This window comes from Anabrus simplex, chromosome 1 (genome assembly GCF_040414725.1).
Source record: "Anabrus simplex isolate iqAnaSimp1 chromosome 1, ASM4041472v1, whole genome shotgun sequence".
In the NCBI taxonomy this organism is placed as follows: domain Eukaryota; kingdom Metazoa; phylum Arthropoda; class Insecta; order Orthoptera; family Tettigoniidae; genus Anabrus; species Anabrus simplex.
Genome location: NC_090265.1, coordinates 376,028,270 through 376,041,976, shown reverse-complemented (window position 1 = coordinate 376,041,976; position 13,707 = coordinate 376,028,270). Strand labels below are relative to the sequence as shown.

General features: G+C 37.4%; 2 protein-coding genes across 2 annotated transcripts in view; one reads left to right on the top strand and one right to left on the bottom strand.

Annotated features, from left to right (window-relative positions):
* Cad74A (cadherin-74A) overlaps positions 1-13,707 on the top strand; it is a 355,590-nt gene that overhangs the window by 217,562 nt on the left and 124,321 nt on the right. Inside the window, exon 19 of the mRNA XM_068224966.1 lies at positions 5,254-5,429. Coding sequence (XP_068081067.1) covers positions 5,254-5,429 — 176 coding nt within the window. The remainder of the gene's footprint in view (positions 1-5,253; positions 5,430-13,707) is intronic.
* The window catches only part of LOC136856809 (heat shock protein 68), a 143,879-nt gene that overhangs the window by 39,262 nt on the left and 90,910 nt on the right, over positions 1-13,707 (bottom strand). The window lies entirely within an intron of this gene.

The window sequence follows — 13,707 nt, the reverse complement described above, 5'->3', positions numbered from 1 at the left end:
CAATATCAGTAATATATATACATATTTACAGCTGAGAAACAAATTAATTTGTGCTTCACAATTGAATATCAAGTTTTTCAATCCAACGTACAGCTTCTGGAGATACCAGCAGGAAGTCATCTTCATCACCGTGATACGCTCGAATTTTACATTCCCTGACGATATGATGAACAGTCTGGTGTGGAGCTCCGCAGTCACAGTCTGGATTAGGTAGCTTTTTCCACTTATGGAGAGCGGCTCTGCACCGGCTACGTCCTGTTCTGATTCTATTCAGGGCAGTTCAGGTCTTGCGTGGTAGGTGAGATCCACTTGGAAGTTCGGGACCTGAGAAGATGGTATGAAGGCGTACATCCATTGCTGCTTCCCATCTACTTTTCCACTCATCAAGAGATTTAAAATCCTTAGCATCCATGTTAGCAGCATCACGCAGAGTTGGATGGCGTGATTTTAGTCTATTAAGATTTAGAAGTGGAAGGTCACTATTCACGGGTAGACTAGGATTTCTTGAGATCTTGTGGAATTCCTTCATAAGGGCATTAGATCGGCGTAGATCAGGTGGCATTATACCAGTTAGCAGTGGAAGCCAATGAACTGGAGTAGATGTGATTGCGCCAGATATGATGCGCATTGTGGTATTAAGCTGGGTGTTAACAAGCCTTGTATGATGACTGTTCATCCAAACAGGTGCACAATATTCAGCACTTGAATACACCAAACCCAGGGCTGAAGATCGCAAAGTGGTTGCTGAAGATCTCCAGGTAGTTCCACACAGTTTATGAAGGATGTTATTTCGAGACTTCAACTTTTGTGCTAAGTTCAGGAGGTGTTGTTTGAAGGATAGTGTACGGTCCAAGATGACACCAAGGTATTTTGGGTTCCAGTTATGACGAAGAATTCTCCCTCTGAAACTAACATTCAGTTTCACGTTCGCCAAACGATTATTTAAATGGAAGCAAGATACTTCTGTTTTACTCACACTGGGTTGAAGTCTCCAGATTTTGAAGTAATTTTCCAGTAAAGACAGGTCTTTGGTCAGAATCTCTTCAGTCGTCTCCATTACCTGATCTTGTACAGCTAGAGCCAAGTCGTCGGCATAGCAGAATTTTCTGGATGAAGTGTCAGGAAGGTCAGAGAGATATAAGTTGAACAATAATGATGAGAGAACTGATCCTTGGGGCAATCTGTTGTTTAGCTTCCTCTCCTTGCTTATCTTGCCTCCAGTGATTACTTGGAACTTACGATCACTTAACATGTTGTTAATCAGTTGAGCCATCGTTCTGCATGGTATGATATGAAGAAATTTGTAGATAAGACCTTCCCTCCGTACAGTGTCAAAGGCAGCAGTAAGATCAACAAATGCTACAGATGTTTTCAGCTTTATTTGATATCCTGCCTCAATGAAGGATGTAAGAGACAATACTTGGTCACAGCAGCTACGTCCTGGTCTGAAGCCTGCCTGTTCAACTGGAATATGCTCAAGGATTGCGCTACTTATTCTGTTATATATCAACCTTTCAAAAATTTTGTAGCAGCAGCTAAGAAGGGCGATGGGTCGATAGCTTTCTACCTTGTTGCTGAGTTTGCCAGGTTTCAGAATAGAAATTATCTTAGCCTTCTTGAACTGGTGTCATATTTTAATCCATTGTAAATTGCATTATTCGGCATCTGGATTATTTAAAGTATGTGTGAATTTTTATATGAACGTGGTGCATCTACAATGCTGAGATAATACTTAGAAATTGGGCCGCTCAATCTACTGCAAGTCATGTTGTTGTTTAAGTCATCAGTCCATAGACTGGTTTGATGCAGCCTTCCATGCCACCCTATCCTGAGCAAACCTTTTCATTTCTACGTAACTACTGCATCCTACATCTGCTCTAATCTACTTGTCATATTCATACCTTGGTCTACCCCTGCCATTCTTACCACCTACACTTCCTTCAAAAACCAACTGAACAAGTCCTGGGTGTCTTAGGATGTGTCCTATCATTCTATCTCTTCTTCTTGTAAAATTTAGCCAAAATGATCTACTCTCGCCAATTCGATTCAGTATCTCTTTATTTGTGATTCGATCTATCCATCTCACCTTCAGCATTCTTCTGTAATACCACATTTCGAAAGCTTCTATTCTCTTTCTTTCTGAGCTAGTTATCATCCATGTTTCACTTCCATACAATGCCACGCTCCACATAAAAGTCTTCAAAAACATCTTTCTAATTCCTATATCAATGTTTGAAGTGAGCAAATTTCTTTTCTTAAAAAAGCTCTTCCTTGCTTGTGCTAGTCTGCATTTTATGTTCTCCTTACTTCTGCCATCGTTAGTTATTTTACTACCCAAGTAACAATATTAATCTACTTCCTTTAAGACTTCATTTCCTAATCTAATATTTCCTGCATCACCTGCCTTTGTTCGACTGTACTCCATTACTTTTTTTTTTTGGACTTACTATAAGTCATAGTGTAAAATTTTGAAATACTTAAGGTATGTATGAATTTGTATATGATGATGTTGTAATGTTAAGCCAGTAGTAAGCTCAACCTATAGTATTATAAGCCGTGTTAAGCATTGGAAATACTTAAGTTGTATGTGAATTTGTATATGATGATGCTGGATTTAGAATGTTAAACTAGTAGTATTTCTTGTAATATTTTCTATCCATGGAATTGCTTGTTGTACTCTTGTTATGGTTGTTGTTTTTGTTTTTGTTGTTGTTGTTTTTGGGTAATTATGATGATATAACTTTACTTTATTATCACACTACTGTAAGTGATCATTGCCTCCAGGATATTTCCCAATTGTGATGTATTTGTTAATAATAATTACAGTCTTAGGATAGACATACCAGTGCTGTCTACCTTCCTTAGTTCTTCAGCATTAGTGTGTCTTCCTTTCTTTTTCACTCCGGTTAGGAATAAAACCCCAAAAAAGGACCATTATTTCACAAATTTGGTGGTGGAGCACAATTTGTCAATACAAATATTAGTTCATGAAATGAGATTTTCAATGATATCAAAATCAAAGAATTTTAGAAACACATCAAGTTCAGTTCTAGTATCCCTTGCAACTCATTTTGGACCGTGAAAAGTTTTCATTATATTTCTAGACCCAGTTTAGACTGGTTCAATAACTGGTTGCCTACACCAGATTGTGTCTAAATCTTTACCAAATACAATCTAAAATCATCTCCGTCATTGTCAGGTTCACCTGCCTCTGATCCACTGACTGATCCATATCACTATCCTCTTCTTCCTCCACCACAAATGTGTCCATGTCCTCATCTCCGTCCTCGTCCTCGCGGAATTCAGGTTGAAGATCTGGATCATCATCAGAAAGCTGTAGAAGGACTTGACAAATGTCCTCCACGGTTGCCAATCTTTCAGCCCTTTCAAAAAAAATAAATAAGTAATCTTTTGAACGTTTGTTTTGATCAGGAAACAATTCGCGAACAAATCTAAAGGAATCCACATTTACGGTAATGAAATCAATCTGAAACATATTTGCCAATGTGAAAAATAATACTGGAACATTCGCAGCAACAGGAGTTACACAAATAATACTTACAACACAAAGGATGAGCTGTCTGAACTATAAAACAAGCACACACAAAGCAAAATAGGTCCTACACCAAGTGTGAAAGAAATTGTTACGGGAGTGGGCACGCGCTTCACTCAGTGCGGCATCACGTCACCTGTCATCTTCCACAGCCCATAGATGACTGATAAGAGGCAGATAAGCAATCAATTGAGTTGAGACCTAGTGGTCATATAATGAACATGGCTCCCAAGGCAGGAAATGACTACGTTCACGAGCAAAGTGAAAACAAACGAATTTGCTGCACTAGGTGCGGCCACGTGCCCACCGGAGGGTTAAAAACTGCAGAACGTATTTCATCTACTTTGTAGACATCTTCAGCTACATATGTTTAGGCGTATTGCATAATTAACATAGGCACATTCTTACTGTCTTAATGTTTAAAACACACATTAAAAATATTTTTTTAAACTTAATTATACTAAAAAGTAATGTGTCATGGATGAAAAGGGAATATGGTACATTAACTAATTCTTACTGAAACAACTTGTTAATAAAACTAACTTAAAGCTATAAAGTTTGCCAATGTCACTGTTCATAAATGTTATGTAAAAACTTCTTGTAAAATCTTCGTGCCAAATCTAGCTGCAATTCATTAGATGTAAATGCATGAATATTTGGTGTCCTTTTTTATAACACTACACTTATTGTTGTATTTGTAAGTGAGCATTGTCTTGTTGGGAAATCTTGTGACTGTGCTGTATTTGACTGCTGGCAAATTTAGATGGTGGCTTGCAACCAGTTCTTTTGATCTCCCTGAGTTAATTATCTAACATATTTTCGAGGAACGGTTTCACGGTCCGTGCCTTAGCTCTCCGTCTAGTGTTGTACTGGTGCAGTGAGCAGTGAGCACCTGACCAGTTGTACTTCCTCTTAAACAGTAATTGCCACCACCACCATCCTTCACTAATGCCACAGCCATTGCTGCATTATCAGGGAAAAGATTCATTAGGAACTGACTTAGAAATGAGATTAATTATTGTACACAAGCTATAATGTCCACAAAAATATGTGGCACAAGAATTCACAGCAATAAACCTCAAGACAGCTGTTTGTGGTTATTCTTGAACAAAGGTGAGAAATTGCAATATTGGTGTTTGGTGTTGTGATTGTTATGATCAATAATGTTGTATTAATTATTGTGCTGAAACTTCTCAAATGGGCTAATTAACTTAGTATGATACATTGCCATATTACTGTAATGTCATAATATTTAATTTAAGTATGCAAGGTTTGAAACAAACCAACATAAAATTATTTGTAGTGTTTCACTTTTTATGCTGGTGAGTGTAGGTATTTTACTGATGTGTTTGTTCAAATGTAGGGTTACTTCATAAGTAAAACAAAATATTATACACACCAAGCAAGTTGGCTGTGTGGTTTTGGGTCATGTAGTGCAGAGCTTACATTCAGAAGATGGTGGATTTGAATCCTACTGCCCTGAAGATGGGTTCCCTTGGTTTCCCATTTTCACACCAGGCAAATGCTGGACTGTACCTTAATTAAGGCCACAGTCACTTCCTTCCTAGTCCTATCCCCTGCTCTGTCCCATGTTGCTGTAAGACCTATCTGAGTAAGTGCAATATAAAACTAATGGGGAAAAAAAAAATCTCATATACATCAACATTCAAACAGAAACAGCTTAATGATTTTCTTTTCAGATCATGAATCTGGACTGATTAGTACAAGACAGTTACTGGATCGAGAACAACGTGAGAACTACACACTGATTCTCGTAGTGCAAGACCAAGGCCAACCCCCACAACAAGCTACTCGAGAACTACGCATTCAGGTGCTAGATATAGATGACCACAAACCTCTGTTCAAACGCTCACTGGTAAGTTATCACACTTTGAATCTAATAGTACTAATTCAATGGTAACATGCAGTTAAGCCTCATAATTTAAGCTGACTTACCTTCTTCAAATCAAATCAAATCAAATCAAATCAAATCAAATCAAATCAAATCAAATCAAAATCTCTTTATTTGCAAATGAGGTGTCTACCTCGGTGGCAAATGGTACACTAAAATACATTATTGTCAAGCACTAAATTTTAAATTAACAGGAGACGAAGAAAATTTTCCTAGAATACAATATTATACAATTTACGCTAATAATTTTTTCTATTAAACACACACATCATCCTTAATAAATTTATATTGTTTACAAAATTCTACTTATAATATCTTACAAACATAGTCAACTCATATACAGTACGGTATGTGAAATTACTTCTAATAATACTATACAACTGGTATAAGATTAAAATTAACACTGAATTTATTTACATATTTATATTTTACCCATTTTGGAACCTAAGTAGCATAACGACCTGCTGCGTCTTAACCAGAGCCCCTTTTGCCACCACTTTTCAGAGTTCCTGAAGGGCCTTCACAGCTACCGTAGCGGTCCCAGGGCCCTCGAAGTCCCCACTGTACTTCACCCCTACAGGCAGTCCCCTACTTGGGCTGTCCAAACCCCTTAGACCAGGGGATGGAATTAATTTAATCACACACATTTATTATTTACAATATCCTGCACTGGTCGAATGCCCTCTAACATTTAATTTATTATCTCTGTTGTTGTTTATTCTCTTCTTGAATATCTGTACAGATTTTGGAAAAGGATCAAACACTACCCCTGGTAAACTGTTCCACTCCTTCACACCCTTCCCAATGAAAGAAAATTTACCCCAATCGCTTCTGCTAAAATTCCTTCTAATTTTGTACTTGTGGTCAGTTCTACCAATATAATTATTTTCCAACCGAAGCCTCTCACGGATATCTCCCCATGCTGCTTCTCCTGTATAGGCTCTATATAATCCTATAAGTCTAGTTTTCTCCCTTCTCTTACTTAAAGTTTCCCAACCTAGTTCCTTTAACATTTCTGATACACTACTCTTTCTCCTGAAATCCCCTGTTACAAACCTTGCTGCTTTCCTCTGCACACCATCTATTTCTTTTATTAGGTATTCTTGGTGAGGATCCCAAACACTGTTTGCATATTCCAATAATGGACGAACCATACTTAAGTAACTTTTTTCTTTTAATTCTTTGTTGCATCCTTTAAGTAGTCTCATTATGACATGTAACGATCTGTATGCTTTCCCAACAATGTCATCAACATGACCCTTCCAGTGCAAATTACTTTCAAATCTCACACCTAAGTATTTGCACTTGCCATCTTTTGGGATAACTACCTCATCCAAAGTATATTCAAATTCAGTTTTAAAGCTCCCGTTTGTAAATGTTGTAACAGTTGATTTGCCTCCATTAATCTTCATATTATTTTCTTCACCCCATTCTTGGATATTGTCAAGGTCCCTTTGTAATTCTGAACAATCCTCAATGTTATTTATTTCCCTATAAACAATTATGTCATCTGCATACAATCTTATTTTCGATGTTATATTGTTCCCTAAATCATTTGCGTATATTAAGAAAAGTAACGGACCGATTATACTACCCTGTGCAATTCCCTTCCAGACTTTCTCTTCCTGTGATATATTATTTCCTACTTTGACTTTCTGAACCCTTGAATTTAGAAATCTTCTTATCCAACGTATAACCCTTACATCCAATCCTATTCCCTCCAATTTCTTTAATAATATTCTATGTTCCACTCTATCAAAGGCTTTGGAAAGATCTATGGCTATGCAATCTAACTGGCCTCCTGAATCTAACTGATCTGATATGTCCTGCTGAAATCCCACCAGTTGTGCCTCGCAAGAAAATTTCTTTCTAAATCCATACTGGCTCCTCATGAACCAATTTTTATCATCACATATCCCTCTGATGTACTTTGCTATTAAACTCTCCAGTATTTTACAAACTATACTGGTCAGGCTGATTGGTCTGTAGTTCTCTGGTTTCCTTTTATCACCCTTTCCTTTATAAATTGGTATTATTATAGATTCCTTCCATTCCTTTGGTATCACACTATTATTTATGACATAGTCAAAGAGAAATTTTAAATAAGGCACTATATACCACCCCATTGTCTTTAATACCTCCCCAGTAATTTCATCACTTCCTGCTGCTTTTCCTTGCTGAAGCAGTTGGATTTCTCTGAAAATATCTTCATTTGTGAATGAGAAGCTTCTTGTTTCCCTCTGTGTCTCTCCCTCTCTATCTTCTGTTTCGGTTTCCAACTCCTGACAATCTTCTACTGAATCTTGGAATTCCCTACTAAAGAGGTTTGCTTTCTCAGTATCTGTTAAATAGTGTTCACCCCCTTCTCCCACCATTGTAGGAATTTGGATTCCTTTTCCTTTTTGATTCCTAATATATGAATACAGCTTTTTCCATTTCCCTTTGTGGTCATTACCCTCTTGAAGAATGCCATTCATATAATTCTCTTTTGCTTCCTTTTTCACTCTATTCAGTTCCCTCATTAGCTGTTTTCTACTTTCTCTACTCTCCCTACCTTCTTTGATTTTCCTGTTTACTATTCTACATTTTCTTTTTAATTTTCTTATTTCCCTTGTATAATAAACAGGGTCTGAGGTCATTTTACCCTTCTTAACAGGTACAAATCTCTTCTCTCCTTCCCAAATGATTCCTTTAAATTTAGCCCAAAGTGTATCCACATTATTCCCTTCACTTATCCAACAACTGAATTGTGATTTAAGGTAAGTCCCAAATTCATCAACTTTAGTTTTTCTGTATAATTTCTTGTCTTTTGTGACCCTCTTATTAAGCATTTTTGGTACAAGTCCTACATCCATTATTACAGCCTTATGGTCACCTATTCCTTCAATTACCTCAGTTTTATCAACAATTTCCCATGGTTTAACCAAGAATACATCTAGCAAGTTATTGAGACGAGTTGGTTCTTGTACTACTTGTGTAAATCCTCCCTCCCAAATTAACTTATTTGCCAGTTTCTGTTCATGGGCTTCACTTGCAGCTCCATTCCATTCAACTTCAGGCAAGTTTAGATCTCCCCCAATTATTACCGTATCATTATTGTTTTTATGAGTATAATCTATTATTTTCTCAAATATTTCCATGTCTCTTTCCTCTCTTCCAGGCCTATATGTTCCTATAATTCCCACCTCCTTCATATTATCACAAACTAATTTTATCCCTAATATTTCATCCCTTTCATCAGTAAACCATTCATGCGAACAATAAGTTTCCTTCACCAGAATTAATACCCCTCCTCCCTTTTTATCTCCTCGGTCTCTACGATAGACTGTATACCCTTCTGGAAATACTTCTGTATTACCCACCCCTTCTCTCAACCACGATTCCACTCCTATCACCACATCTGTCTCATAAGATTCCATCAATGTACCGAATTTTAATTGTTTATTTACTACACTCTGACAGTTTACCAAGAGCAATCTCAGACCTCCTTCCTCCCTAAAACTTGACTGTTGCAATTGGGTAATGTTTGACTCATGAGTTGAGAACTTCCCTGGAACCCAGATCCTTGTACATAGATCTTGATTTAAGGGTCTGGGTTTTCTGGCAAGTTTCCCTGTATGTTTCTTCATATTCTTCCCCTCACCTATAACATATATATTGGATTTGAGAGGACCTTGTTGATATTTTGTAACTTCTGAACGTACAGATGATCAAATCTGTGGAAATGCTAGAAAACAATTCTCAGGCTCTTTCATGACAGTTAATAAGAAGCATTGGTGCCAGAAAATCAGAAAAAAATAGGCACTGTCAATCCATTTTCTAGAAAGGCAGTATGAAGAAGTGATCCAATTATCAAGATATCACTCCACCAGCTTGTACATCATTTATTGTCTAAATGCCTGGTCACAAGATGTAAGAACGTACAATTGATCACATGATGTATGATATTTCTCTGAATCCAAGACTACCCTGAATACAAGATGACCCCTACTTTTTCTTTAAAAAAAAAAAAATCAGGCTTAAATAGTGCTCTTGTGCAGCACACATTTTTAGACTATGTTTGTCTTCATGCTAATGGCGAACATTGACTTTAGTTATGCTGTATTTTCTTGCGGCTGCACAATTACTCTTAATTTCTGTGTGTTTAATAACCATTAACTTAAAATCAGCATCATAATATCGATGAGAACCCATTGAAAATACCTGTTCCACACGTCTTTACAATACGACAGTCCATCACGAAAATATTCCTGCTGTCTGTAAAACTGTTAATTTCATTAATGTCAGGTACAATAGATGCCTTGTAACTCTACCACTGAGTAGCCATGGCCTTTCTAAAAATTCGAAGGCTTGCATGTTTTGATGCCATTCTGCGGATTTGAGAAATGTTTTTGTAAAGGCTAATACAGAGGGAATTTTTTAAAAATCTATTCAGGGGATTGTCACTTGACTGGTCAACCGCGCTGCAAGTCTGTCTATCACCAAGTACAATGTCATTCTCTCTTAACTGTTTCCGATAATAAGTGCAGTTACACAGAGGTACTGTACAATCAGTTGCCGCGGCTAGCGATGTAGCCTATAGGCGTAATGAAGACGTGGGCATTGAAGGTAGAGTTGTATGCACATGCGGGGTGGTGAAGGAAAACAACCGTGGTAGCTGCCAGTGGTGATTTTACTGTTAGGTTGCGAATGCAAGACAACCCTTGATTTTTCACACGTGATTCTGAGAAAAAATGTCTTGGATTAGGAAAAATATGGTAAATAATATTGCTTGGTCTGTGTCAATAATCTGTCAATGTTGATTGCCAGGAGATTAGTGGCACAGGTACAATGGTTCTCGTGTGTGATCTAGAGGAATTTAAAGGCATTTATTAGGATTGAAGTAAGTCATTTCCCTACATTATAATTGAATGTTTACAGATATATTTATCAGCCTTGGTAGTTCAGCACCAGCTAGTATCCGGTAACCATAGATTTGGAATAAATATACAATATCTGGTTTTCACATTTTTATACACGTGCATCTTCACATTGACAGGCTCTCTCTTCATCAATCCTAGTCTTCTAAATCCATTTCTTCTCAGCCCACAACAAGCTTATTTCTGCTTCCCAGCTTCATCAGGAAGGCAGGCATCAACACTCACTCAGGGCCATCTTGACAGATCTTCTTCAGTCTTGATGAGGGAAGTGTAGGATAAGAAGAAAGCTGGATAAATACAGGAAATAGGAAGAAACACAAGTTAAAGATGAATACAGGTGGTAAAAGATTAGGAACACAGAACATACATGAAAGGATAAAAGGAATCTAGTGGGATATTGAAAAGGAACAAACAAGTATCAGATGAAGCCTTATAATGATAGGAACCTGAAAATGAATGCAAAACAAGACAAACACAATGACAGGTCAGTGTGGGATGAGGGAGAAATAGAAAGAAAACACAAAAGGCCTTGAGAGTAAGGAAATAAGCTCTGTGTTTACTGTTTCTTTCTATTTCACCCTCATCCTACACTGACCTGTCACTGTGTTTGTCTTACTGTGTGTTGCTTTTCATGTTCCTATCTTTATACCAGTGGTATTCAAACTTTTTGGTGGGCATGCCCCCAAAATCCAATTGTTTTACCTTCATACCCCCGAAGTACAAATATATTGTGATTATACCAGAAATAACAAATGATTGTTCGTGGATGCCAAATAATATTGACTGTACTCATCATCATCATCCGCAGCTAATTGCATTTTCTCGGGGTCCCTAAATGCACTGAGGCATCAAAGAGTTGTGGCCGGGGATTTAAGATCACTTGCCCTTCTTAACACCACAGGATTTTCAACTGAAAATACCACCCCATCAACACCAGGAATCAAACAACAGTCGCCGGCATGACAGGCAAACAGCTAAGCCACTACATCATCCTGTTCCCCAATAATAACAATAATGTATTTTACATATACTGTATATTGTTGCTGGGCAAAAGAAACCTCATAACTGCTTCAGAGTAAAGTTTACAGAAGAAACCAAAAATGAGTAATCAGCAATGACCATAGAACTGTTCTTGGCATTATCATTGCTTAATGATAGCCCAATTATTCAGACATTGGCATCTTCTGTTTCCTTCTCAGGCAACGCGGCAAGCCTTCACAAGGCAGATGGAGAAATGTAGTTTTCTTGTGAGTGGAATTACGAGGTTTTCCATATCTAACAGTGATATGTATACGAGTATTATTATTAAGGTAACAATTACTATTGTACTATATATACACTGCTACTGAAAAAAATTGAAGTGAATGAGGGGATTTCAAACCAAAAAATTAACAAAGGGAAATGCAGCAAAAGTATGCATTTTTACATACCTAGTTAATGGGAGGTACAAACTAACACATATTTTAGAATTAAAGTAAAGTAAAGTGGGTGACTTTACAGAAGAAACATCTATTAGGTACTACTTTCAACTCATTACCAGTTATGCAATACGTCCAACACATCGCAGCGTATTCACAACTTCATAACAAAAGAATTACAAGTCTCAAGATTCTTCGACATACATATTGATCATCTTGAGTTCTTCCTTCAATGACAGCTAAGTGCATTAATTTATGCATTTTATGCATTATCTGAAACTTCGATCACAATTGTGACTATTTCTTCTTCATCTTTATAGTGCCAAATCCACTATGTTTTTGTGACTTTTTTACAACTGTTATGGACTATTTGATACATTGTGCAACTTGTGCTTTTGGTTGATGATGATGACCCTGATAATGGGTCAAAACTAGTACCTAATAAATGTTTCTTCTGTAAAGTAACCCTCTTTACTTGAATTTGTATTAAAAAGGGGGAACTATTGTACTTTTAATTTTAATCACAGTTCAATATGGACCATTTACAATGAAATTTATCTCTCTTAACATATTTTAGAATGAATAGTTTGGAAAGGGGATTCTGTGTAGTGGTAGAAAATAACCACTAAATCAATCAAGATTTTATTGCAAATGAGCAAGCTCAACTCTTTTCAGAACTCATTACTGGAAACAGAAGATACAATAAATTTGCATATCCCTTTAGACAACCCCGCGAACCCCTAGTGGTACATGTACCACATTTTGAATACCATGAATGCCACTGCTTTATATCTCTTGATCTGATACTTGTTTGTTCCTTTCCAATACATATCTCATTGGGTCCTCTTTCTCCTTTTGTGAATGTCCATTAGTCATAATATTTTACCGCCTGTATTTATCTTTATCTTGTGTTTCTTACTGTTTGCTGTGCTTACCTGGATTTGTCCCTACCCTATGCTATGCTTCCTGTATCAAGACAGAAGATCTACCATGATGGCCCTCAGTGGATATTGATGAACCTGGGAAGCAGAAACAAGCTCATCAAGGGCTACGAAGAAATGGATGTAGAAGAACTGGGATTGATCAGGAGGGAGCCAATATATTTGAAGATGTCATTAACAGTATCTGGATTGTATAACAGTGCTTCTGAAGTGCCTCTAGTTCTCTGAAAGCTTCACAATGGATGAAAGAGCCACTATTTTAACTCAAAAATATATAACGGCTTATTGATACTTTAAATCCCTCATTCTAACCTCTTAGGGTAAAAATCAATTACCCTTATTTAGAGATGGACTCGCAAAGTCTCTAATATGAAATACACAAATGCTTTTTTTTTTTTTTTTTTTTTGCTAGGGGCTTTACGTCGCACCGACACAGATAGGTCTTATGGCGACGAACAAATGCATTTGGTATGTAGTGCTGGTGTATAATGTTATGCATTCCATGCAAATATTTTTTTCTTTCTTTTTTCTTTTTAAATGTTCAATCATGGGAGAGCTGTGAATCCCTGACTTGTGGTGTGAACCAAAGAATGTTTAGGTTCTTTGGTCATAACCAGGAGTGAAGAGTGTACTATTTTACAAGGAAAAGCAGAAGCCACCGAGCTCGATAGCTGCAGTCGCTTAAGTGCGGCCAGTATCCAGTATTCGGGAGATAGTAGGTTCAAACCCCACTGTCGGCAGCCCTGAAAATGGTTTTCCGTGGTTTCCCATTTTCACACCAGGAAAATGCTGGGGCTGTACCTTCCCACTCCCAGCCCTTCCCTGTCCTATCGTCGCCATAAGACCTATCTGTGTTGGCGCGACATGAAGCAACTAGCAAAAAAAAAAAAAGCAGAAGCCAAGAGACCAAGAGGATAGGAACCATACAGGTGGAGAGACCAAGTGAAGAGGAGCAGCAATATTC